The sequence below is a fragment of the Leucoraja erinacea genome, chromosome 19 (genome assembly GCF_028641065.1).
Source record: "Leucoraja erinacea ecotype New England chromosome 19, Leri_hhj_1, whole genome shotgun sequence".
Classification (NCBI taxonomy): Eukaryota; Metazoa; Chordata; class Chondrichthyes; order Rajiformes; family Rajidae; genus Leucoraja; species Leucoraja erinaceus.
The window spans coordinates 10,160,636-10,186,447 of NC_073395.1; the positions used below are offsets into that span (position 1 = coordinate 10,160,636).

The 25,812-nt window shown below is 46.8% G+C and overlaps 1 protein-coding gene across 1 annotated transcript in view; it reads right to left on the reverse strand.

The window, feature by feature from the left end:
• LOC129706196 (metabotropic glutamate receptor 8-like) overlaps positions 1 to 13,304 on the reverse strand; it is a 255,676-nt gene extending 242,372 nt beyond the window's left edge. Inside the window, exon 1 of the mRNA XM_055650257.1 lies at positions 12,545 to 13,304. Coding sequence (XP_055506232.1) covers positions 12,545 to 13,036 — 492 coding nt within the window. The 5' untranslated portion in view covers positions 13,037 to 13,304. The remainder of the gene's footprint in view (positions 1 to 12,544) is intronic.
• Between the last annotated feature and the right edge of the window lie 12,508 nt (positions 13,305 to 25,812).

The following is a 25,812-nucleotide window of genomic DNA, read 5'->3' on the forward strand; positions in this document are numbered from 1 at the left end:
TTCCTCGTCTCCGTTCTAAATGGCTTATTCTTAAACTGTGTCCCCTGGTTCCGGACCCCCCCCCCAACATCGGGAACATAAGTGTGTGCACATGTGCTTGATGTACCTGCACCACAAAAAATTGCAAGCCGATAATTAAATTTTCAACAAGTGGTTAATGAAAAAAGTCATGTTTTGATAAGTGGGAGCTTGCCTATGGAGGTGACTATTGAAAGATATTAAAATGCATATTCTTCAGTGATAAGGATTGGGAGGTAACAAAATAATAGTATCTTGGAGGGGAAATATTAAAGCAAATTATAAGACAGTAAGGATGGAGGGAAATTTAAATCACACAGAAGATGTTTTAATCAAACATCGTGGCTCATTATCGAAAATGCCACCAGATGTTCCCAGGATGGCAAGACCACTAATTTGAATTTCTAATTTGTAAAGCCAATAATAATCTCCATATAAATGTCAAGCCTTTAAGTTTTCATTTATCCTGTGTCTTTCACGACTTTAGTTCATTCCAGGTCATTTTGGAGCCTATGACTGCAACACCACATGCCCGGTGGCGCAGCGGTAGAGTTGCTGCCTTACAGCGCTTACGGTGCCACTGACCCAAGTTCGATCCCGACCGCAGGTGCTGTCTGTACGGAATTGCACATTCTCCCCGTGACCGTGTGGGTTTTCTCCGGGTGGTCTGGTTTCCTCCCACTCTCTAAAGACGTGCGGTCACATACTCTTCTCCTCTGCTATATCGAGAAGAATGTACAGGAGCCCGAGAAGGCCCGAGAAGCAATACATCCATGCTAACGAACAGCTCTTCCATTAACATCTTGAAACAATCTTGTACAATCCTTCCCACATCCCTACCTCAGCACCAAACCATTGTGGGCTCTGGACCACTTTGTGTGCTCTCGTTGAGTTTCGAGAAATATAACACGGGGTTCGGAGGGAGAGATAGATCAGCCATGACAATTTTTACCAAAACCAATTAACCTACAAACATGCACGTCTTTGGAGTGTGGGAGATAACCGAAGCGCCCGGTGGAAGCCCGCGCACCCGTGGTCAGAATTGAACCCGGGTCTCCGGCGCTGTGAGGCAGTAACTCTACCGTTGCACCACTGTGCCGCCCTAAGTATTTTTGTTTTTGCAATCTGGCCTGGTTTACTTCAAACAACTGACATTGTCATTGTATATTCATTGCTGTTGTTGCCTGTAGCGTGAAAAGCTGCAACAAGTAAGAAATTCTTTGTTCCAGTTCACATCACAAATAAACACCCTTGAACTTTAAAGCATCTGCAGTAATTTGCTGTTGGGTTCTGAATAAACATGTTGACATTTTCACACAAGATCAAGCAAACAGTTGATTAAAAGGGTAGATTTCAAGGGTCCTCAGGAGGAAATGCAGAGCTCAGTGATGGTTAGCACAGGCAAATGTGGAGGATATATTGATTGACCTAATGAACTGAAAGGTGCAGTAGCAAAACAGGCTTTTCAGCCCATCGATCCATATCTCAATGGGGTTAGGTTAGGTAAGGGGGAGGTGCAGCGAGACCTGAGCATCCTTGTACACTGGTCACTGAAAGTCGGCTTACAGGTACAGCAGGCAGTGAAGAAAGCTAATGGAATGTTGGCCTTCAAAACAAGAGGATTTCAGTAAAGGAGTATAGAGGTTCTTCTGCAGTTGTATAGGGCTCTGGTGAGACCACATCTGGAGTATTGTGTACAATTTTGGTCTCCTAATTTGAGGAAGGACATCCTTGTGATTGATGCAGTGCAGCGTAGGTTCACGAGATTGATCCCTGGGATGGCGGGACTGTCATGTGAGGGATGATTGAAAAGACTAGGCTTGTATTCACTGGAGTTTAGAAGGTTAGAAGGATGAGGGGAAACCTTCTAGAAACATATATCATATTATAAAAGGACTGGACAAGCTAGATGCAGGAAAAATGTTCCCAATGCTGGGCGAGTCCAGAACCAGGGGCCACCGTCTTAGAATAAAGGGGAGGTCATTTAAGAATGAGGTGAGAAAAAACTTTTTCACCCAGAGAGTTGTGAATTTGTGGAATTCCCTGCCACAGAGGGCAGTGGAGGCCAAATCACTGGATGGATTAAAGAGAGAGTTAGATAGAGTTCTAGGGGCTAGTGGAGTCAAGGGATATGGGGAGAAGGCAGGCACGGGTTATTGATAGGGGACGATCAGCCATGATCACAATGAATGGCGGTACTGGCTCGAAGGGCCGAATGGCCTCCTCCTGCACCTATTTTCTATGTTTCTATGCCAACCATCAATCACTCGCTCACACTATTTCTCTGTTATTCCACTTGTGCATCTGCTCCCAACATGCTGAAGATAATGTACGGAGGTCAATTAACCTACAAACCCACATGTCTTTGGGATGTGGGGAGGAAACTGGAACAACTCATACAGTCACAGGGAGAACGTGCAAACTCCACGCAGACAGCACCCGAGCTCAGGATCAATCCCAGTCTCTAGTGCTATGAGGCAGCAGCTCTCACGGAATGGTGGTGCAGCGGTAGAATTGCTGCCTTACAGTGCCACAGACCCAGGTTCGATCCTGGGTACAGGTGGTGTGTGTATGTAGTTTGCACGTTCTCCCCGTGACCTGCGTGGGTTTTCTCGGGGAGCTCGATTTCTACCCACACTCCAGAGAGGTACAGGTTTGTAGGCTAACTGGCTTGGGTAAAATGGCAAATTATCCCTAGTGTGTGTAGGATAGTGTTAGTGTGCGGGGATCGCTGGTCGGCATGGACTCGGTGGGCCAATAGGCCTATTCCCGTGCTGTATCTCTAAACTACGCCACTGTGCCACCTTTTTTTTTCCCCTGTACATTTCAGTTAATGGAATACAAAAGAAAGCAAACAGGAATATCCATACTCTAGACTAAGATGATCACCGTGACCTCAAAGATTAATTGGATTGAAGAATATCTCAGTTAAAGGCATGAAGAGGTCTAAAATGAATGGGGTCTGTCAGACATCAGTCTGAAGAAGGGTCTCGGCCCGAAACGTCGCTCATTCCTTCTTGCCAGAGATGCTGCCTGTCCCGCTGAGTTACTCCAGCATTTTGTGTCAACCTTCGTTTTAAACCAGCATCTGCAGATCTTCCCTACATAAAATGAGTGGGGATTGTTTTAAGACCAAAACACCATCAGAAATAGAGGTAGTTCAGGTCAACAGTTGAAAAGGGGGAAGGGTGAGTGGGATGGGAGAGTTCTAATAACCATGTTTATCTACAGTGAAAGACAAGAGAGTTGGAGGACAGTATAGAACATAGAGGCAATGATAAACAAGCAAATTTATCTTCATCCAGCCCAACTTTCGCTATCAAACAAGTGTGTAAAATAAGAGATCTTTGCAGTTTAATTTAGTTTAGAGCTATGGCCAGTACGGTTGTGCAGTGGTAGAGTTGCTGCCTTACAGGATCAGAGACCTGGGTTTGATCCTGACAACAGGTGCTGTCTATACAGAGTTTATACCTTCTCCCCGTCACCGCGTAGGTTTTTACTCGGGTGCTCTGGTTTCCTCCCACACTCCAAAGATGGTCAGGTTTGTAGGTTTTATTGGCTTTGGTAAAAATCATAAATTATCCCTAGTGTGCCAGATAGTGCTAGTGTACCGGGTGATCGTTGGTCAGCACGGACTTGATGGGCCAAAGGGACAGTTTGCGTGCCGAATCTCTAAACTAAACCAGAACTGAAGTATTGCACAGAAACAGGCAGAGACCCACCGAGTCAATGCCGGCCAACAGTCACCCATTCACATTAGTTATATGTCATCCCACTTTCTCATCCACTCCCTGCACAAGGGGGAGTTTAATGAAGCCACATAACCTGTAAGCCTGCACGTCATTGGGATGTGGGAGGAAACTGGAGCAACCGGAGGCAGCCCATGCAGTCACAGAAGAACGTGCAAACTCCACACAAACAGCACCTGAGCTCAGGATCCAACCCAGGTCTCTGGTGCTGCGAGTCAGCAGTTCTACCAGCTGCACCACTGTGCCACCCTCATTATAATACATTTCTAAGAAACAAATCTGATTCCAGTCAAACATTGCCCATTTGTAGAAACATAAAAAAATAGGTGCATGAGTAGGCCATTCGGCCCTTCGAACCAGCACTGCCCTTGGCTGATCATCAAAAATTAATACTCCATTCCTGCTTTTCCCCCCTATCCCTTGATTCCTTTAGCCCCGAGCTAAATCTAACTCTCTCTTGAACACATCCAGCGAATTGGCCTCCATTGCTTTCTGTGGCAGATAATTCCACAAATTCACAACCCTCTGGGTGAAAATGTTTTTCTGCATATCAGTCTTAAATGACATAAAATGTGACGCCTGACACTGGACTCTCCCCAACATCTGGAACATTTTTCCTGCATCTAGCCTGTCTAATCCTTTCAGAATTTTATATGTTTCTATAAGATCCACTCCCATCCTTCTAAATTCCAGTGAATATAAGCCCAATCGACCCATTCATTCATCATATATCTTGGAATTATTGTTGCTTTTTTCAATACAAGTTAATACATATCAATCCTCACACATGAAGTAACACAAATGACTACAGAACTAAATTCATTAAGCCGGATTATTTGATCAGATTATCACATTGCCGTTTATAAGTGCTTGCTCCTCATCAAATGACTGGTGTTTAGTTTAAGAAAGAACTGCAGATGCTGGAAAAATCGAAGGTAGACAAAAATGCTGGAGAAACTCAGCGGGTGAGGCAGCATCTATGGAGCGAAGGTATAAGTGACGTTTTGGGTCGAGACATCGGCATCGGTGGAGAGGGGGGATGGGACTTGTCAGACCCCCATGTCCATCACATCACTAGCCAGTGGAGACGGGAGGGTGGGGGTCATTTTCCCCACACAAGCCATAGGTGACTGGGCACTCTGAACCCGAGCACCAAGTTGTAAGTGTTCGAAGGTGCGCATCCCTCGGGACAGCCCCCACTCTCCCACGGCCACGGCTGCCCTCCACCTCGTCTCCCCCATGCAGCCGCACTGTGATGGGCTGTGTGTCGGCAGCGCCGGGTGGAGCAGAGGTGTAGGACAGGTTGGTCCCTTGGCCCACATCAGACCCCCCGATCCCCATGTACAGCTTACAACTTGGTGCGTGGGTTCAGAGTGCCCAGTCGCCTATGGCTTGTGTGGGAAAATGACCCCCACCCTCCCGTCTCCATCGGCCAGTGATGTGATGGACGCAGGGGTCTGGACCAATCGCTGACAAGTCCCGCCCCTCCCTCCGGCAATGTTATGTCCGTTATTTGACTTTTCGGCAGAGCGGCCTTTTGGTTACTTGGCGTTTCGGCAGAGCGGCCATTCGGTGAGTTTGCTTTTAGGCAACGCAGCCTTTCTTTTAGTTGGCTTATAGGCGGCCTTCCCTTTTGGTTAGTTTGCATTTAGGCTTCCCGCCCCTTCGGTTAGTTGACGTTTCGACTTAGTTTCCGTTCCGTTATTTGGCTTCCACTTGTTTGCTTCAGCTTCTCGTCCTTCGACGCCACGTCCGCACACGCCCAAACTTGTACGTCTTCGGAGTGTGGGAGGAAACCGAAGATCTCGGAAAAAACCCCACGTGGTCATGGGGAGAACGTACAAACTCCGTACAGACAGCACCCGTAGTCGGGATTGAACCCGGGTCTCTGGCGCTGCAAGCGCTGTAGGCAGCAGCTCTACCGCTGCGCCACCGTGCCGCACACAATTCTTTTTAGACTTTAATATGGAAACAGGGCCTTCGGCACACCGAGTCCATGCTGACCAATGATGTCTTGTTTGCATAGTTCTAACTTATCCCACTTTCCCATCCTCTCCCCTGTACACCAAGGGTGATTTACAGAGAGCCAATTGGTGCTGCTCCTAGAGTTAATGTGCGTGCCTTCCCTCAAGCAATGGAGGAGGCCAAGGACAGTAAGGTTGGTATGGGAATGGGAAGGGGAGTTAAAATGTTTCACAACCAGGACATCGAGCAAGGTCAGTGACAGTGGGAAGGTTAAAATGATGCTGGTTAATGGCTGTAGTTACTGGAATCACAGGTAAGATGATATCCCTGGCATAGAGGGGCATTGCCTCTTCCTCTGCAGAGAGAGGGCGGCACGGTGGCGCACCAGTAGAGTTGCTGCCTCAAGGCACCAGAGATCCGGGTTCGATCCCGACTACGGGTGCTGTCTGATCGGAGTTTGTACGTTCTCCTTGTGACCGCGTGGGTTTTCTCCGGGTGCTCCGGTTTCCCCCCACACTCCAAAAGACATAGAGATTTTGTGGGTTAATTGGCTACGGTAAAATTGTAAATTGTCCCTAGTGTGTAGCATCGTGTTAGTGTATGGGGTGATCGCTGGTCGGCGTGGACTCGGTGGGCCGAAGGGCCTGCTTCTGCGTTACATCTAAAATCTAATGGAGTCAAAATCCACGTCAGATTGTAAGACTGGAAGACATAATTTGGTTTGCAAACCAGACTCAAATTCAGCCGGCACTTTAGATTGCAAGAATCGTGACCAATGCTGGGATAGATAACTGGGCGTCAAACACGATCAGCTGGAGAATGAGAATTCCTTTTTTTTTTTTTAAGTTTCTGTACGGGGTCCAAATGCGATGCAGTGTTTTCGATGCAATGTGCAAGCTGTCAATGGCACACTGCAGCAGGGAAAGCCTGCAATCCCATGGAAGCCAAGCGCTGTCTGCACCTGCTGCTCCCTGGCAAGGAAAACGGAGCTAGCTTTCTTTGAACAGCATCTCATTGACCTTCATACAACAGTAGACAGCAAACTGCAAGATGCTGAAATATATATCTCAAGCTCCACTTAGGAAGGAACCCAAAGTATTATGCTTTATGCCCAAAGTCGCCTTGACATCATTGGCATTGCCGACCTTATCCTTCTCTAAGACTGCAGCTGTATAGTTGCAGCTGGCAACAGATTTCTGTGGGGATGCCATTTCATAAGTGCAGATAGATCAAGTGCTTTCTTACCAAAGTACTGAGTAGCGAGTTTCGCTTATTTTCATGTGTTCTGTGATGGCAGCGAATAGCTTTTTGTTGCATGATAACCAGTCAGCGGAAATACATTACATGATTACAATCGAGCCATTCACAGTGTACAAATACTGTATATAATGGGAATAACGTGAATAATAGTTAATGCAAGATAAAATCCAGTAAATTCAGATCCAATATAGTCTGAGGGTCTGCAATGAGGTAGATAGTAGCTCAGGACTGCTCTCTAGTTGTTGTTAGGACGATTCAAGTTTTTGAAGGAGAAATATGCACTCAACACCCAGGTTTTAGTTTTAGAGATACAGCGCGGAAACAGGCCCTTCGGCCCACCGAGTCCATGCCGACCAACGATCACCCCGTATCCTACACACTGGGGACACTTTTACAACTTACCGAAGATAATTAACCTACAAACCTACATGTTTTTGGAGTGTGGGAGGAAAGCGGAGCACCCAGAGAAAACCCACGCGGTCCCAGGGAGAATGTACAAACTCCACACAGACAGCACCCATAGTCAAGATCGAACCTGGGTCTCTGGCGGTCTAAGACAGCAACTCTACCACTACGCCATTGTACGGCCAACAGTTTGTTTCTCCAGCAGTTTGTTATTTTATACATTCAGGAGAGTTTCATCCTTTCTCTGACAACTTCATTTGTTGAGGTAGAGGGAAAGAGCGGCTACACTTTCAGGACAAAGAAGCATCAGCAGAGGGGAAAAAAAAATTACATTTTCTTCAAGGCATGATGTGAGAAAACCCCAACGGACAAGATGATGACCCGAGACGTCACCCATTCCTTCTCTCTAGAGATGCTGCATGTCCCGCTGAGTTACTCCAGCACTTTGTGCCTGTCTTAGATGATGACATTTTGTTGGTAAATGGACTCAGTGCCGGAGTAACTCGGCAGGTCAGGCAGCATCTCTGGAGTAACTCAGCAGGTCAGGCAGCATCTCTGGAGAACATGGGTAGATGAAGTTTCAGGTCAGGACCCATCTTCAGATCATTCTTTTGACATTTGTCAGTATACGTTGAGGATCCCACTTTTGAGAGTAGGAAAAGAGGCAACAGTGTCACAATGAAAGTTGTTCACCGTAACTACTTACTTTTCCATTTCACGACCAGTAACATTCTGCAGGCTTGTTCTATGTGGACAGACTGAAACGTTTCTTTGGTGCATGGCTCAAAGCAAATCTAACAAATTAATTTCCTCCGAAACTAGGGCAGCAGTAGTGTTTAAGAAGGAACTGCAGATGCTGGAAAATTGAAGGTACACAAAAATGCTGGAGAAACTCAGCGGGTGCAGCAGCATCTGTGGAGCGAAGGAAATGGGCAACGTTTCGGGCCGAAACGTTGCCCATTTCCTCCGCTCCATAGATGCTGCTGCACCCGCTGAGCTTCTCCAGCATTTTGTGTACCTAGGGCAGCAGTAGTGTTGCTGCCTTACAGCACCAGAGACCCAGGTTCGATCCTGACCAAGGGTGCTGTCTGTACAGAGTTTGCATGCTCTCCCTGTGACCGCGTGGGTTTTCTCCGGGTACTCCAGTTTCCTCCCACACTCTAAAGACGTGCAGTTTTACAGGTTAATTGTTTTCTGTTAAAGTTATCCCTTGGGTGTAGGATAGGGCTGGAATACAGGTTGATGGGTGACCTCTCAACTAATCACTTTTGCTAGCTCAGAATGCAACGATATGACACGATACAATAGAACTTTATTCATCCAAGGATGGAAATTGATCTGCCGACAGTTATAAAACACAAAATACATGAAACATGAAGTTAAAGTGATGAGTGGAAAGGATTGGAGAGTTGCAAAGATTGGGGTGGGGAATCAGTCTTGAAATTATGAATCTGAAGAAGTGTTTCCTATTTCCTTCACTCCATAGATGCTGCTGCACCTGCTGAGTTTCTCCAGCTTTTTGTGTACCTTTGAAATTATGAATTGTTTGAAAAGACATTTGGAAAAAAAAAATGTGACAACAGTCAAAATCATCTCAGAAAAAGTAAATATATCAAAGTCCCGTCTACTTAGGATCAGTTCTACGTTGTAGTTTGTCAACCTCAAAAATGGACAAGTAAGCCGGGTGACCTCCTCCTAAAGTTTGTTGAGGAAGAACAGTAATTGCTAGCCTGCCGACAATACACCCCCAAACAACAACCCCCTCCCTTCCTCCCTCCCCCTCAAACGCCACAACTTCCTGGGAAATATGCAAGGGCGGAGTTGTTGCCTTTCACAGCGCCAGAGACCCAGGTTCGATCCTGACCACGGGTGCTGTTTGTACCATCTCCCTGGGACTGTGGGTTATCTCCGAGATTTGCGGTTTCTTCCCACACTACAAAGACGCACAGGTTTGTAGGTGAATGGACTTGGTATGAATGTCAAATTGTCCCCAGTGCGTGTGTAGGATAGTGTTAATGTGCGGGGGTCACTGGTCCGCGAGGACTCGGTGGGCAGCCAGGCCTGTTTCCGCGCTGTATCTCTAAACTAGACAACCGTCCCCTGCCTAACCAATAACTCCACCGAACTGAAACACGAGCAGCTAAACGAGGAGCAGTCGCTCCGCAATCTCTCTCTCTCGCTCTCTTCTTCCTCTCTGGGTCTCCGCTTGCCACTTTGCTACAGCGGTTCAGCCAAGATCAGTAACAAGTGCAGGTTTACACAACGCCAGGTGCAAGCCCGGTGATGCAAGAGTGCCTCCTGGAGGTGTCCTCGCTTGTTTTACAAATGCATTACGTTCAGGAGCGGGATTATTGACCTGACATGCAACATCCCTGCTCTCCCATCCGTGCTGATCGTGACAGAGATACTATGACTTCCGGGAGTACAACATCCATATGAATATATTCCATTCTAAACATCTTTTGTCCCAATCATGTTCTAATGCACGTCCCCTGTCTATCCAGCGGCATATAGTCTACTCCATTTACCTGCACTGCAATGCTTTTAGAGGCATGCATTGTTACAGGTATCCTCTCATCTCACGTATCATCCCCACTCACAGTCATTGGTCAAATTGTACACATATTTGGTTCGAAGCCGCGAAATGAGCCAGAAATGGTGCCAGTTTCTGTACCAGTACAGGCTCTTCGGCCCACGGAGGTCACCGGGGAGGAGGTAGCCCGTCGTCAGGATTGAACCCGGGTCTCTGGCGCTGTGAGGCAGCAACTCTACCGCTGCGCCACCATGCCGCCCCGTGATAGCCCGGACTAGGTGATGGTATATCAAGCATCGGCACATATAGCATTTACTGAAATTGTATCGCAGGGCTCGCTGTCACACGTTATTCTACGGTTCATGCCGCTGTTTTTTCCCCCCTCATTTTCGACACGGGTGTAAGAGAAACGAAATGGATTGTTTCAATCAGATTGACGAACAGATTGCATTTTGTCAGTTAGCGGTGAAGACTGTCAGCTCCCGCGCACAATTTATTTCATCAACCATAAGCTTTCACACGCTACGATATGCAATGCCAATGACATTAATGCAGTCCCAGCTATTTCAGTAAATGTTATATGTTAACCCTTTCACCAGCTCAAAACATTAATGTGTTCATGCTATACCGCTTACACCAATCCCTGATGATATATATATATCAAGTCAAGTCAAGTTTATATGTGTGTGTGTGTATAGCCTACAACAATCCCTCATGATATAGATATATATATTTCTGCAATCACAGAATAATGACTTTATATCGACACCACTGTGATTTGCACGAAAATTACCTCCCCCCGTGACCCGCGTGGGTTTTCTCCGGGTGCTCCGGTTTCCTCCCACACTCCAAAGACGGAAGGTCAATTGCCTTGGTAAAATTGTAAATTGTCCCAAGTGTGCGTGGGATAGTGGTAGTGTGCAGGGGTCGCTGGTCGGCGCGGGCTCGATGGGCCGAAGGGCCTGATTCCACGTCACATCTCTAAACTAAACTAAACAAGCTCAGTAGGAAAGAACTGCAGATGCTATTTTTTTTTACTCGAAAGTGGACACAAAATGCTGGAGTAACTGAGCGGGACAGGCAGTACCTCTGGAGAGAAGGAAAGGGTGACGTTTCGGGTCGAGACCCTTCTTCAGCTCCTACCCAACAGCCATCGACCTCTTGCACACTACAAACTAAACTAAGAACTACGAACCGTCTTGATTGCACTAAGGGCGTTGGGGCTTTTTTGGCTTTAGAGATACAGCGCGGAAACAGGCCCTTCGGCCCACTAAATCCGCGCCGACCAGCGACTACCCCGACAACTAGCACTATCCTACACACTGGGGACAATTTTACAACTTACCGAAGACAATTAACCCACAAATCTGCATGACTTTGGGGTGTGGGAGGAAATCGGAGCACCCGGAGAAAACACACGTGGTCCCAGGGAGAACATACAAACTCCACACAGACAGCACCCGTAGTGAGGATGGAACCCGGTCTTTGGCGCTGTGAGGTAGCAACTCCACCGCTGCGCCAGTGTGCAGCTCCAAACAATGTTTTTTAACGTATTACTTTTTTATTGTTTGTTGTGTTATCTATGAATAGATAATGGTTATATGAATATATATTGTGTTATCCATGAATTCTGTGCTTGCAGACTTGTTACGCTGCGGCAAGTAATGATTTTATTGTAGCATTGTTTGGGGCATATACACTTAAACACTCTTCTTGCCTGAACGACTCGGGCTGTTGGGTTACTCCAGCACTCTGCGCCTATCTTCAGTATGTAAAGTAGCATCTGTAGTTCCTTTCTGCATACACACTGAGTTAAATATAATTTGATCTCGCCCTCGGGTCACAGAAGCTCTGTGGTAACCTTTGAGGTCAGAAAATGTATCGGCGTTTGGAGAGGGCGGTATTCTGCAGAAGATAGACACAACGTGCTGGATGGAGTAACTCGGTGGGTCAGGCAGCATCTCTGGGGAGAAGGAACAGGTGACGTTTCGGGTGGAGACCCTTCTTCAGACAGCAACACTCACACTTGAAAACAAACAGCTAAGTGGGGAGGTGGAATGGCGGTAAATCGGGGAACAAACAGCCCAACAAACCAGCCCGCAAATCCATTAGGGTTCCTTTAGCGTCTTGCAAGCTGTACACAACCCATTCCGTGATCATCGCAGTCCATTTCATGGGCTGATATAACCCACAACTTATTCAGTTAAAATACATACTGCTGCACAACCCCCCCCCCCCCCCCCCCTCAAGATCAGATCGATACACCCCCCCCCCCCCCCCCACACACAACCGGATCCACATTACACCGCGCTCCTTGACTAATTCATTCCACACTGACAGCTTACTGGAAGATTATACATATTCCCCGTCCACAACATGCGTTCTGTAATAGTTGACCTGTGTTAAGAGATATTTGCTCGACATTTACCTCCCTTCGCTTACACATCCTATCACTCACTTGCAAGCTGAAGTTACAAACACTGAGTCAAACAAACTATATAAGGCCAGGGTGCAACACGTTGGCGATTCACCACAACTTTCCGGCCTTCAACGAACAACGGCAATGGTCCCACCAGGGAATATCAAAGATATGTATTATCTGCGGTCGCCTTACCTTGAAAAGTCTGAGTATGTTGGCGACCATGATGGAGACGGAGCTCGCAGAGGCGCCTATAACTCCCACGATCTTGTCCGGTTTGGCGATGATGGGGGGTTCCCCGCTAGCGCACCTCACGTCCGTGGCGTCCTTCTCAATCAGGGCTTGGACGAAAGTCAGGGACTGCTCCAGGGCGTAAGTGTCCCTGGAGCAAGTGTCGAGGATGCGGACACCCAGCGTGATGTTGGCCAGGATGTCCGGGTCGCGGTTGAGCTGGTCCACCGCGTGGAGCATAGCTTCCATCCTGTGAATGCCCTTCTCCTTCTTGATCTCGCCGCAAGCCGCCCCGGCCGCGCCCCGGGAGTGGACGGGGAAGAGTCCCCCCAGGATGAGTTCTCCCTCCAGCCGGATGGAGTGGGCATGTTCCTGCCCGTGGCCTCTGTGCACGGCGGCCAAGAGCCAGCAACACTTGGCGGCGAGGAGCCACCGTGGGCAGGTGGGCCGGTTCATGCTGCCTGTCCCCGGAGCGCTGCTGAAGTGGAGCGGGCTGCCCGACTTGGACGAGTCGCATCCAGACTCGGCTGCCCCGGGAGTGGATGGGTTAGCAGGAGGGGAGGCGGCCGCTGGCTGGCACCACGGGACATTGGCTGCGAGCTCCCGCCGCTTTTTTGATCACATCCGTGCCCGGTTTCGGCCACATCTCTGCCAAGCCGGTCCCCCCCTTCCCCGGGGGCGACCCGGCACAAGGCGACTCGTATCTCGGCGGCTCCAGGAGATGTTGCCGGCTGTTGCCTCTCCTCTCTCCTCACTGAAGACTCAGCGCTCCTCCCGTCTCTCCGGCGTCAAACCCCACTTCGCGAAGACGGGGAGGAAAGGTGGCTTCGCACGGCGCCCTGTGGGTTTGCAAGTGGGAAATCAGGTCAGTGAGAAACGACCACAACCGCTCCCCTCGGCTGCTGCCTCCGTCTTAATGCCCCCGTGCCCGCGGGTAACCCGGGACCGCCATACACCCAGACTGGAGAATGCATATCTTCCATTCATTTCCCCGATGTAACGTCTATATCGCTCCTTCCCCTCTCTCCTGATCTCAGTCTGAAGAAGCGACAACTATTCCTTCTCTCCAGAGATGCTGCCTGTCCCGCTGAGTTACTCGCTACAGCTTTTTGTGTCTTTCTTCGGTTTAAACTACCATCATTACTACAGTTCATTACTACACAGCGCGGAAATACCCGAGTTAACCCCCCACCACCCCCACCACTACCTCCTCCCTTCAGGTTGAATCTAGCAAATCAGACTAACCATCCACTCCGAACTGGCATCTCCACAGCGGAGAAATAGCAGGAACTGCAAGGTTCTGGAATTCTGCGGTGAACACAAAGTGCTGGAGTTTCCCGGGGGTGGGGGGAGGAGGGGGCGAGCGTCAGGCAGTATCTCTGGAGGACGTGGGTGGGAGAGGGGTCGTTTCGGGTCGGGACCTGGCGTCAGTGTGCAGTAAGGAGGGCAGAAAGCCTCAACCAGACTTAAGGGTCACCACAAGACGTTGCATCCCTCCCGGCCCAATACACTCAGTCTATAGAAGGATCCCGACTTGAGATGCTTTCTATCCCTCCCTCTCCCCCTCGACCCGAGATGTCACTGCTCCGTGTTCTCCAGGGACACTGCCTGACCCACTGAGTTACTCTAGCACTCTGCATTTCCCCCCTAAATACAAATCATTTTCATTCCTTCATTATGATCGATCTCCGTCTCACCGATTCTGTTATCTCTCCGGTTGGATTCGCCGCCCTCCCGGGCTCCCGTTTTAAAAGATATTTGCCAGTCCGAGCGCTCCCGGTGCCCTGGGTGGCGAGTGGAGCCGCCGTGTATCGGAGCCGGCATCCGGCCACCCCTCCCGGCCCGCCAGCAGGAGCCCGACGCGAGAGATTCAGCGCCCGTTCAAAGGCTCTCGGCTTCACAACTCCCTGGTCTTGAACAGCAGACAGACGACTCCACACTGAACTCACACGCGTATTGCAAGAGCGAGATCTACCGCGGGCGGTGTCAGCGTGAAATCTAAGAGGGAATTGTTTGAAATTAACAACGGGGCGGGCGGCATCCAGAGAGGCGGGAGGCAAGGAAGATAGGATCGGTTTCTCTTGAACGCCAAGGTTGAGGGGAGTAGGTCTCCCCTCAACCTCTGGCGTCAAGAGAAACCGAAGTACAATTATGTGATGCATAGATAAGGTAGAAACCTTTCATCCACCAGGGTGGATAGGTCACAGACTAGAGTCATGAGTTGTGGAAACAGACCCTTCGGCCCAACTTGGCCTCGCCGACTAACATGTCCCCATGCCTGACTAGAAGGTCGAGTTTTAAGGTGAGAGGGGCAATGTGTGAGGCTTTTTATTTTACAGGATTTTGTCTGGAACCAGCTGCCAGGGGTGGTGGTGGTGGCGTTTTAGAGGCTACTCAGACCCATTGCTTCCCCCAACGCACCCGCCCCCTAGTCGTAGTCCCCACGGGAGGCGTGGGGGACAGAGTGGGGGGGGGGGGGGGGGCGTCGTCACGGAGCAGGGCCCGCACATTGATATGTAGGGCATGGAGGGGCATGGATATCTTGCAGGCGCTGGTGACTAGTTTAACGACATCATGATCGGGGCTGACATTGTGGGCTGAAGGGCCTGTCCCGTGCTGTACTGTAGACTTCAGAGATACAGCATGGAAACAGGCCCTTCGGCCCACCAAGTCCACGCCGACCAGAGATCAAACCGTACACCAGCACCATCCTACACACTGGGGACAATTTACAATTTTACAGAAGCCAATTAACCTACAAATGTGTGTCTTTGAGTGTGGGAGGTTACCCGAGCACCCACCCACCCCTCCCACCACACCAATATGATGGGAAGAGAATCAATGAAGGATCAGTCTGAAGAAGGGTCCCGACCTGAAACGTCACCCATCCCTGCTCTCTTGAGATGCTATCTGACATACTGAATTACTCCAGCACTGTGTCTTCTTTTGAAAACCAGCATCTGCAGTTCCTTGTTTTAACATTGATAAAAAGGGAACATTTCCCCCCTAATGGAATTTACACAATTCCAACGGCAAAGGGGGGGGGGGGGGGGGGGGGGGGGGTGGAGGGGGGGGGTGGGTGGGGGGGGGGGTGGGGGGGAGGGGGGGGGGGGGGGGGGGGGGGACTCCAGAGGCAACAGGGTAAAGTAGGGAGACGGGCCATCAAAGGAGAGGTTATGGCTGCATTTGGATTTGTTAGATCAGAACCAAGCCACAGCAACAGGGCGGCACGGTGGCAGAGCGGTAGAGTTGCTGCCTTGACAACACCAGAGACCCCCGTTCGATCCTGACCACGGGTGCTGTCTGTACGGAGTTTGCACATGGGTTTCTCCAGGTGCTCCGGTTTCCTCCTACACTCCAAAGACGCACAGTTTTGGCCAAGTTGTAAAATTGTGCCTAGTGTGTAGGATAGTACGAGTGTACGGGGTGGTCACTGGTTAGCACTGACTTGGTGGGCCGAAGGGCCTGTTTCCGTGCTGTATCTCTTTGAGCGATACCTCAAAAAATGGATAGGACAAATTCCGACAGCATACAGTAAAAAACAGGTACAAAACTAGAGAACATTGTGGTTTGGGCAGAAACTTGGGCAGGTTTTGTACCTTCCCACACGTCTAGTGTCCCCTCCCAGATTCTTAGTCTGATGAAGTGTCTGAGCTGAAACATCACATATTTTTTCTCCATAGATGCTGCCTGGCCCGCTGAGTTACTCCAGCATTTTGTGTTTATCTTCTGGGCAGAATCATATGTTGGCTTTGGGGACATTACAGGTAATCTCAGTCTTGGTGGCAGAAAGCTTTACGAGCTTTATGGTTGTGTAGCCCTTACAACCCCAGAGACCTGGGTTCAATTCTGACTGTGGGTGCTGTCTGTGTAGAGTTTGTACATTCTCCACTGACTAGCGTGGGTTTTCTCTGAGATCTTTGGTTTCCTCCCACACTCCAATGACATACAAGTTGGTAGGTTAATTTGTGTCTCTCTGTCCGTCTCTCTCTCCATCTCTCTCTCTCCGTCTCTCTCTCCGTCTCTCTCTCCGTCTGTGCGTCTCTGTGTGTCTCTCTGTGTGCGTGTCAGTGTTAATGTGCATGGATCGGTGGTCGGTGCGGACTCAGTGGGCCAAAGGGCCTATTTCCACGCTGTATCTGTAAACTAAACGCCTGCACTCCTTTTTTGAGGTGACAATCTGATGGTGGTGGAACATATTGTGGTTCATCCAGATCCACTGATGGAAAACAAACCAAACCGAGCATCAAAAATGGCAAAGTCATCACCTACAGAGCATGTGGCAATCTCTGTATTGTACTTTCTCTGAAGTTAAGGCCATAGTATTACAAGGGTGGTTAAACATCAGATTCGAATGACTAACAAAACCTAAATGGCCAGGATTCTTCATATTTATCTCCCTTTGATGCTGAAAGCAAAAGTCCTAACAAATAGAGTATAGAAGGATCTGAAGGAAGAATGTTGTAGCATTGTGATAGGGTTTATCTATCAAAACACAGGCGTTATCCTTACATTCACTTGGGATTTGCTACCTACCACAAATTTTGCCATGTGTTAATCCTAAATAAGTAGTTCTGGCTATTGCAAGAAGATAATGCAAACCAAGCAACAAAGAAATACAAGATATTTCATAAATATTGTGACAGATTCCCACATGTTGCAGACAGGAATTTAATCTCGATTCAGTCCAGAGTTTCCAAATATTGTGGCCGAGTTTTATTCAGTAGATTAATTATATTGGGCTGTTTTAGGCTGAGGAGCGGTGACAGGCCGCACAGTGAAACATTGTAACCTTTCCCCTCCGGTTTAAATGTGTAGCAAATCACACGTTCGCCTGCAAATAAACCTCATTGAAGTTTGCCAGAAGAAAAATAGTGTGGCAGAGACGGATGTCTTTTGAATGGCTGCAGATTTTCGGATGCATTTTAATCCTACTTGGCGTTGCGTGGCAGAAAAAAAAACCCCAGCAGCAGATGTATCAGAGTGCAAATTCACTGAAATCTATTGAAAGGCATTCTCAATAACGTGGCTGTCAGTTTACAGATAAATCATCTCAATAACAAAAAGATAAATCGCTGGATTTATTCTATTCGTTTTTACTGACAGAAGGGTCTAAAGGGGATTATGGCCCTTCTCTGACAGCCACAGACAGGTGGGTGATATTTGACACATTAAAAGGGGATGGGGGGGGGTGTCCACAATGGGACAAAAACCAACTCAATTTTTAAAACTTTTCCTTACTACCTTTAGAGGACTCATTACGATTCCATGTGCTAGTTTCCCTACAGTGATGTATCTGAGATTTGGACTCAGCAGGGTAAAGTGATTAACGATACATTCATACTGCTCTCAATAAGTCAATACAACTTTAAGCCAAATTTAAACTTGGGAGCTCCCAGAAATGAAGGCATGGCGGCACAGTGGCGCAGCGGTAGAGTTACTGCCTTACAACACTTGTAGTGCCAGAAACCCGGATTCAATCTCGGCTCTGGGTGCTGCCTGTACGGAGTTTGCACGTTCTCGCTGTGACCACGCGGGTTTTCTCCGAGATCATCGGATTCCCTCCACATTCCAAAGACGTACAGGTTTGTAGTTTAATTGGCTTGGTACAGGAGTAAATTGCCCCAAGTAAGTCTAGGATAGTGATAATGTGCGGGGATCACTGGTCAGGGTGAACCCGGTGGGTCGAAGGGCCTGTTTCCACGCTGCATCACTAAACTAAACCCTCTCGCTCTCTCTCTGCTTTGTGTTGCTGTTGGATGTGGCCTTTAACCTCAGATTTAGACTGCATTTGCAGTACATCACAGCTGCAGTGCTGGTCTGAGCCACAGTTGAAATGTAAATGTCCATCCGATCATTAGTTCTGCACCACCTCAGAATAAATTATTTAACATTTGTCTTCAGGCATTTTTATCCCCCCCCCCTCCCCTGTCCCCCAGTCAAATTCAAAGTCTAGCCACCAATAGCTCAACAACAAGTAGCTGCAGACCAACAAAAAAAAAATCCAAGTTAACTTATTCCATTCAGTCTCAGAAACGTAATAGTCTGGGTGATAAAGCTAATGCTGATGTTATCTTAGTCAGATAACAACTCCAGTGACTGTACATGCACAGCTAAACACACGTGGGAATCTGCAAGGCATGTTACTCTGATACTGCAGAAGCCTTGATAAAGTGAGATTTGCCACAGATAAACAGGTAGGAAAAAGCACCCTCTAAAGATTAAGATTGTAAAAAATGTATTTAAAGTGAAATAAACAATGTGAGGTCGTAATACCCAACATCACACCTTCGATCATGACATGCCCCTCTTTTGTATTAGATTATTTTAAGACTTAAAGTTTGATTTCCTCTCTAATCTCTATTTCTCTTAATCTCATATTTGGTTCCTTCAATGAAAAAGACACAAAATACTGGAGTAACTCAGCGGGTCAGGCAGCATATCTGGAGAACACGGATAGATGACATTTTAGGTCGGGACCCTTCTTCAACTGATTGTAGGAGGGTTAGAAAGAAAGCAGGACAAGAGGAGGGACAGGTCAGAGTGTGACAGGTAATAGGTGATCACAGGCGAGGGGGTTTGTCAATAGGCAGATTGTTGGACAAAGGCTAGGGATGCTCGATAGGCAGATTAAAGTCTTACTGCGTGGAAACAGGCCCTTCAGCCCAACTTGCCCGCATTGACCGACATGGATGTCCCATCTACATTAGTCCCATTTGCCTGCATTTGGCCCATATCCCTCCAAACCCTATCCATGTGGCTGTATAATTGTTTCTTAAACATTGCGACAGTCCCTTCCTCAGCTACCTCATCTGGCATGATTGTTGAACATGAAGTGTGATAGGCAAATCCAGTTCCATTACTTTAATTTGCTTTTGAGCACAATTTGGCATAAAAATGGATGTTCCAATATATTTCCTGCTTTATATCATCAGTAATGCTTTTTCAACACAGATGCATCGCCTGTCCACAGAAGTCCCATATTTCCTGTACAGTCTGTTGGACAGGAAATATGTTTTTAATTACTTCAGATTCCCACACAATAATTCACAGAACATCAGTGGCCAGGTGTGAATGTTGTGAATGACTGGCACCAATCCCTTGTTATTCTCCACAACATCTGAACAAATTGAGTCATTTCAAAGTCCTTAATGAATCATGTCTTAATTAACCTGCCTGTTTGGAATGAGTTTAACCATTAAAGCGTTGACTGATGTACGATAGCAGTCTTGTCCGATGCTTTCCATTCATCATTTATTAGTGTTTTCAGCTGGCTATCAGTGATATACTGCAGTACTGACTTTTAAGATTAACCTTCAGAACCAACGCAGTCACTATTATTTTGTTTCAATGGTAATAGTTATTCTCCTGCAGGATTCTAACATTTCTTCATTCATATCAGTGAAATCCTATATTCTTGCACACAGCCCAGAGCCCTTCTTCAAGAACCACTTTGTGTGATAAATTCACCATTGTTCAAAATTAAACCACAATAACCAAATTTGAACTAATCAAATACAAATTCATTCACAATGATCTGCAGGCAGGATTCACAACCAACACATTCTAAAGAGTAGACCCAAGGAACTGCAGATGCCGGTTTACAAAACAAAAAGTGCTGGAGTAATTCAGTGAGTCAGGCAGCATTTCTGAAAGACATGGATAGGCGATGCTTCGGGTCGTGATATCTTCAATATTACTTAACCGTGTCTTCCAGAAATGCTGTCTGACGCAGAGTTACTGCAGCATTCCTTTTTATAAACCTTTTGTAGACATGATTAGGTAATATTGAGGGTCACAACCCAAAACATCACCTAATATGTTTTCCAGAGATGCTGCCAGACCCACTGATTCACTAGCACTGTCTCTTGTCTTACTTTCTAAAGAGCGCTCCCAGTTCGGTGTAAATCATCTGTTGTTTTGGACAGATTGGTTCTGTGTTAACTTCGAGAGAAAGAGAGACAATTTTAACTTATTGCTCGAGGTCCAATTCACCCTGATTTTAACTGGCTTTAGATAAAGAAGAAGATTAGCCCATCATCTCTAAACACAATATTTCAAAAAATCACATTAAAAGTGCAAGTTCAATAGTTTATAGATTCTGTCAAAGAGTCCAAGACCCAAGTGTTAATATTGGTCATTCTATTTAATCCAGTGACAACATCCTTTATTCTGATTTAGTATGTCAGCCTCAGGCAGACAGTCTGACCATACTCTGTTCTATGGAAGGATGTCTGAACAGTTACATAGAAACATAGAAAATAGGTGCAGGGGTAGGCCATTCGGCCCTTCGAGCCTGCACCGCCATTCAATATGATCATGGCTGATCATCCAACTCAGTATCCTGTACCTGCCTTCTCTCCATACCTTCTGATCCCTTTAGCCACAAGGGCCACATCTAACTCCCTCTTAAATATAGCCAATGAACTGGCCTCAACTACCTTCTGTGGCAGAGAATTCCACAGATTCACCACTCTGTGTAAAAAATGATTTTCTCATCTCGGTCCTAAAAGACTTCCCCCTTATTCTGGACTTCCCCAACATCAGGAATAATCTTCCTGCATCTAGCTTGTCCAACCCCTTAAGAATTTTGTAAGTTTCTATAAGATCCCCCTCAATCTTCTAAATTCTAGCGAGTACAAGCCGAGTCTATCCAGTCTTTCTTCATATGAAAGTCCTGACATCCCAGGAATCAGTCTGGTGAACCTTCTCTGTACTCCCTCTATGGCAAGAATGTTACATGTGAAAGTCTAACATAGTTCTGCTTATAACATGCATATGGAAAGAGCTTTAAGAATTGTTCTGTTATTGTTGGCTGGGTCAAATAATAAGAAACAAATGTTTTTATTTTTTTTAAATGTGTGAAAATATTGTATATATATATATCACACACTTAATTCTTCCCACCAACACTCTTGGTGCCTGAGGACCTAGTCTCACAATTCTTACATCCACCACATTTCAAAATGATTACAATCTTACATAATTATTAGAGTTGACTACTGGTAAAGTGAAAATTTGCTGCATCCATTTTAATAAAAACGATTTAACAGATATATGATATTAATTATTGAAAACAAATTTGGATTCGAGCCAATATTCGGGGACATAATCAATTTTGAAACACATAAATTAATAGTTCACATTATCTTTAAAGATTACCATGTACAATATTTAATTTAAAACACTGTTTTGCACTAATGGGACACACATCTTTATACCTTATGTAATTGCAGTCATTTTGCTGGCCAAGTGTTATTCTCTCTATTGTAGATTATCACCTTCACATTTTGAACCGGAATGGGATGCATAAATTTAACAAATGTGCAATTATTGTTGATTGCTCGTGATTGAGAGTGTATTTTGGAGTCGTGCTCCCGTTCAAAACAGAGCCTTGTTTTCAGTTGGTTTGCAGTATAAAGGACCCGTAGTCTCGTAGACTATTGGTTAACATAGCATAGCATTGATAGAGTAGATGTGGACAGGATGTTTCCACTGGTGGGAGAGTCTGGGTCATTGCCTCAGAATTAAAGGGTGCTCTTTCAAAAAGGAGGCGAAGAGGAACTTCATACTCAGAGGGTAACTAATCCGTGGAACTCATTGCCACAGGGGGCTGTGGAGGCAGTCAGTGGATATTTTTAAGGCAGAGATAGACAAATTCTTGATTAGCACGGGTGTCAAGGGTTATGGGGAGAAGGCAGGAAACTGGGATTAGGAAGCAGAGATCAGCCATGATTGAATGGCGCAGAAGACTTGATGGGCCGAATGGCCCAATTCTACTACAACTTGTGAACACAGCTGCAATTTGCCTGTAGCTTAGCAGCGAGATCACAAAACAGTTATCATTCCGGATTACACTTTAAATTTGGGAACAATAGGTTTCCAATGAGCCAAGGCTTTCTCAAGGTACAGCTGACCCATGCTACTGCAATCCAGTATCAACAGAGAATAACTCCAGCAATTGTAGGCATTTGAAAATTTTAATGCACATAATTAGATTTAACATCTAATAGTTTAACCATTTGCAGCTTTCAGACCATTTAAGAGGGTAATGCTTCATGCTCACACCTCCACCTAAAGCTTTAATATAAACCAAATTACGCAGCTTTATAAGTAGTTATTGGAAACAAAGTTAATTCATAGTAGAAGCCAAATAGATGGGAAATTGAAAATGAGTGTCACGGAGTCATTCAGCACAGAATTGGCCCCTTCAGCCCATCTTGCCTATGCTGACCCATCTATGCTAGACCCAATTGCTTGGGATTGACATTTCGTGCAAGATAAAGTCTGATTAAAGATAATTCGAAGGTCCCCAATCAGGTATAAGGGAGGCCTGTAAAGTCAATAGACAATAGGTGCAAGAGTAGGCCATTCGGCCCTTCGAGCCAGCACCGCCGTTCACTGTAATCATGGTTGATCATCCACAATCTGTACCACATTCCTGCCTTCTCCCCATATCCCCTGTCTCCGCTATCGTTAAGAGCTCTATCTAACTCTCTCTTCAAAGAATCCAGAGAATTGATGCATCCACGGATTCACAACCCTCTGTGTGAAAAAGGTTTTCCTCATCTCCAATTGACTTACCCCTTATTCTTAAACTGTGGCCCATGGTTCTGGACTCCCCCAACACTGGGAACATGTTTCCTGCCTCTAGCATGTCCAAACCCTTAATAATCTTACGTTTCAATAAGATCCCCTCTCGTACTTCTAAATTCCATCGTATTCACGCATATCCGCTCTATTCCATCAACATATGACAGTCCTGCCATCACGGCAATTAACCTCGTGAACCTATGCTGCACTCCCTCAATAGCAAGAATGTCTTTCCTCAAATTTGGAGACCAAAACTACTCCAGGTGTGGTCTCACTAAGGTCCTGTACAACTGCAGCAGGACCTCTTTGCTCCTATACTCAACTCCTCTTGTTACGAAGGCCAACATGCCATTTGCTTTCTTCACTGCCAGCTGTACCTACATGCTTACTTTCAGTGACTGATAAACAAGGACCCCCAGATCTCATTGTACTTCCCCTTTTCCCAACTTGACACCATTCAGATAATAATCTGCCTTCCTGTTTTTGCCACCAAAGTGGATAACCTCACATTTATCCTCGTTAAACTGCATCTATCATGCATCTGCCCACTCGCCCAACCTGTCCAAGTCACCCTGCATCCTCATAGCATCCTCCTCACTGTTCACACTGCCACCCAGCTTTGTATCATCTGCAAATTTGCTAATGTTACTTTTCATCCCTTCATCTAAATCATTAATGCATATTGTAAATAGCTGCGGTCCCAGCACCGAGCCTTGCGGTTGGTACCCCACTAGTCACTGCCTGTCATGTGCTCTAATTTTGCCCACTAATCTCCTCTTATCAAATGCTTTCTGAAAGTCCAAGTCCACCACATCCACTGGCTCTCCCTTGTCCGTTTTCCTCGTTACATCCTCAAAAAAATCCAGAAGATTAGTCAAACATGTTTTCCCCTTCATAAATCAATGCTGACTCGAACCGATCCTGTTACTGCTATCCAAATGTGCCACTACTTCATCTTTTATAATTGACTCCAGCATCTTCCCCACCACCGATGTCAGGCCAACTGGTCTATAATTCCCTGTTTTCTCTCTGCCCCCTTTCTTACAAAAAATGGGATAACATATACTGGGATCCAATCCACAGGAACTGATCCTGAATCTATAGAACATTGGAAAATGATCCACAATTTCTAGAGCCACTTCCTTAAGTACCCTGGGATGCAGACCATCGGGCCCCAGGGATTTATCAGCCTTGAATCCCATCCAATTAAGGATGGTCTAATGGTCCCCAATGTGGGGGGTCAGGACTGCTCTCTAATTGGTGATAGGATGGCTCAGTCAGTTGCATGATAACAGCTGGGAAGAAACTGTCCCCGAATCTGGAGTTATGCATTTTCAAACATCTGTGCCTCTTGCCTGATGGGAGAGGGGAGAAGAGCGATTGACTGGGGTGAAGCCCATCCTTGATTGTGCTGGTGGACTTGCTGAGGCAGCGTGAAGTGTAGATGGAGTGAGTGAAGTGTGGGTATAGGCATCAAATCCCCCTGTAATAGTGGCATTTATCATCACAGGTGGCCTAGCTGGTACTCCTCGTCCCAAATGTTGCTGATTGGCACACTCTTATTTCCATTGCTACACAACTGCTGTCTACTGACGTCAGGAATCCTCCATCTTAAAACAATCCACGGTTTGTTCCCCCTTTTAAAATACTCGTTAAACCCGACCAGGCTGCCCTTGCATCTTTTATGTGGCTCAATCTCAAATTTGGTTTGATAGTGCTCTTCTGAAATACTGTGTGGAGCATTTTTACAAGACTGACTACAGCAACAAGATGTCGGTGGTGTTCTAAACAAAGGCATCATGACAGGCTGGCAGCATTCTGCACTAATCTTCACATTTGTCATTTTCTTGGAAAGAAGCGATTCATCAAATCATATGACTCACACCCACCCCCCACCCCCCCCACCATCTTCACATATCATCTTACACTATTTATGTTATCCATTAGAAGCAATTCATTGGATTCAGTTTGATACAATTGCCAGGTACTAGGTTTAATTTGACAAAATTAGCCCAGTCATTTCAAAGTTCTAACGGTGCTTGTCGGTCCACTTTTGGTCAAGAAATACAAACAGAAAATGCAGCAGAGAGCCAGCGGGTCAGGCAACATCCATGCGAGGGGAACGAGAGCTAAATTTCCAGTTATCGACCAGATAAAGATTAGGGTCATTGAGCTCAAACATTAAATGTGTTCCCTCCAGAAGTGGCCGCAGCGCTGGCCCCAAAGCTCGTCAGACGGCGTAACTGGGAGGGAGCTGGAAACACCGGCCGTGAGGAGCAAGAGGGGGGGGGGGGGGGGGGGGGGGGGGGATCTGGGTCAATGATGCCACTGCAGGAGGCCGCCTGGGATGCAAAGATGGCCGGGCGAGGAGAGGAGAGGAGAGGGAGGTCAGTTCGCGGGCACCGCTCTTTGAAATCAGGTCAACCGGACTTTGAATATGGCGTCAAAATATGACAGCACCTGCATATGTGACATATGCAAAAATAATCCCACTGTGAGTTGCATATGTGACAAATAAACCACTATTGAACACATGCTGCCTGGCCTGCTGAATATTTCAACCCAATAGACAGTAGGTGCAGGAGTAGGCCATTCGGCCCTTCGAGCCAGCACCACCATTCAATGTGATCATAGCTGAT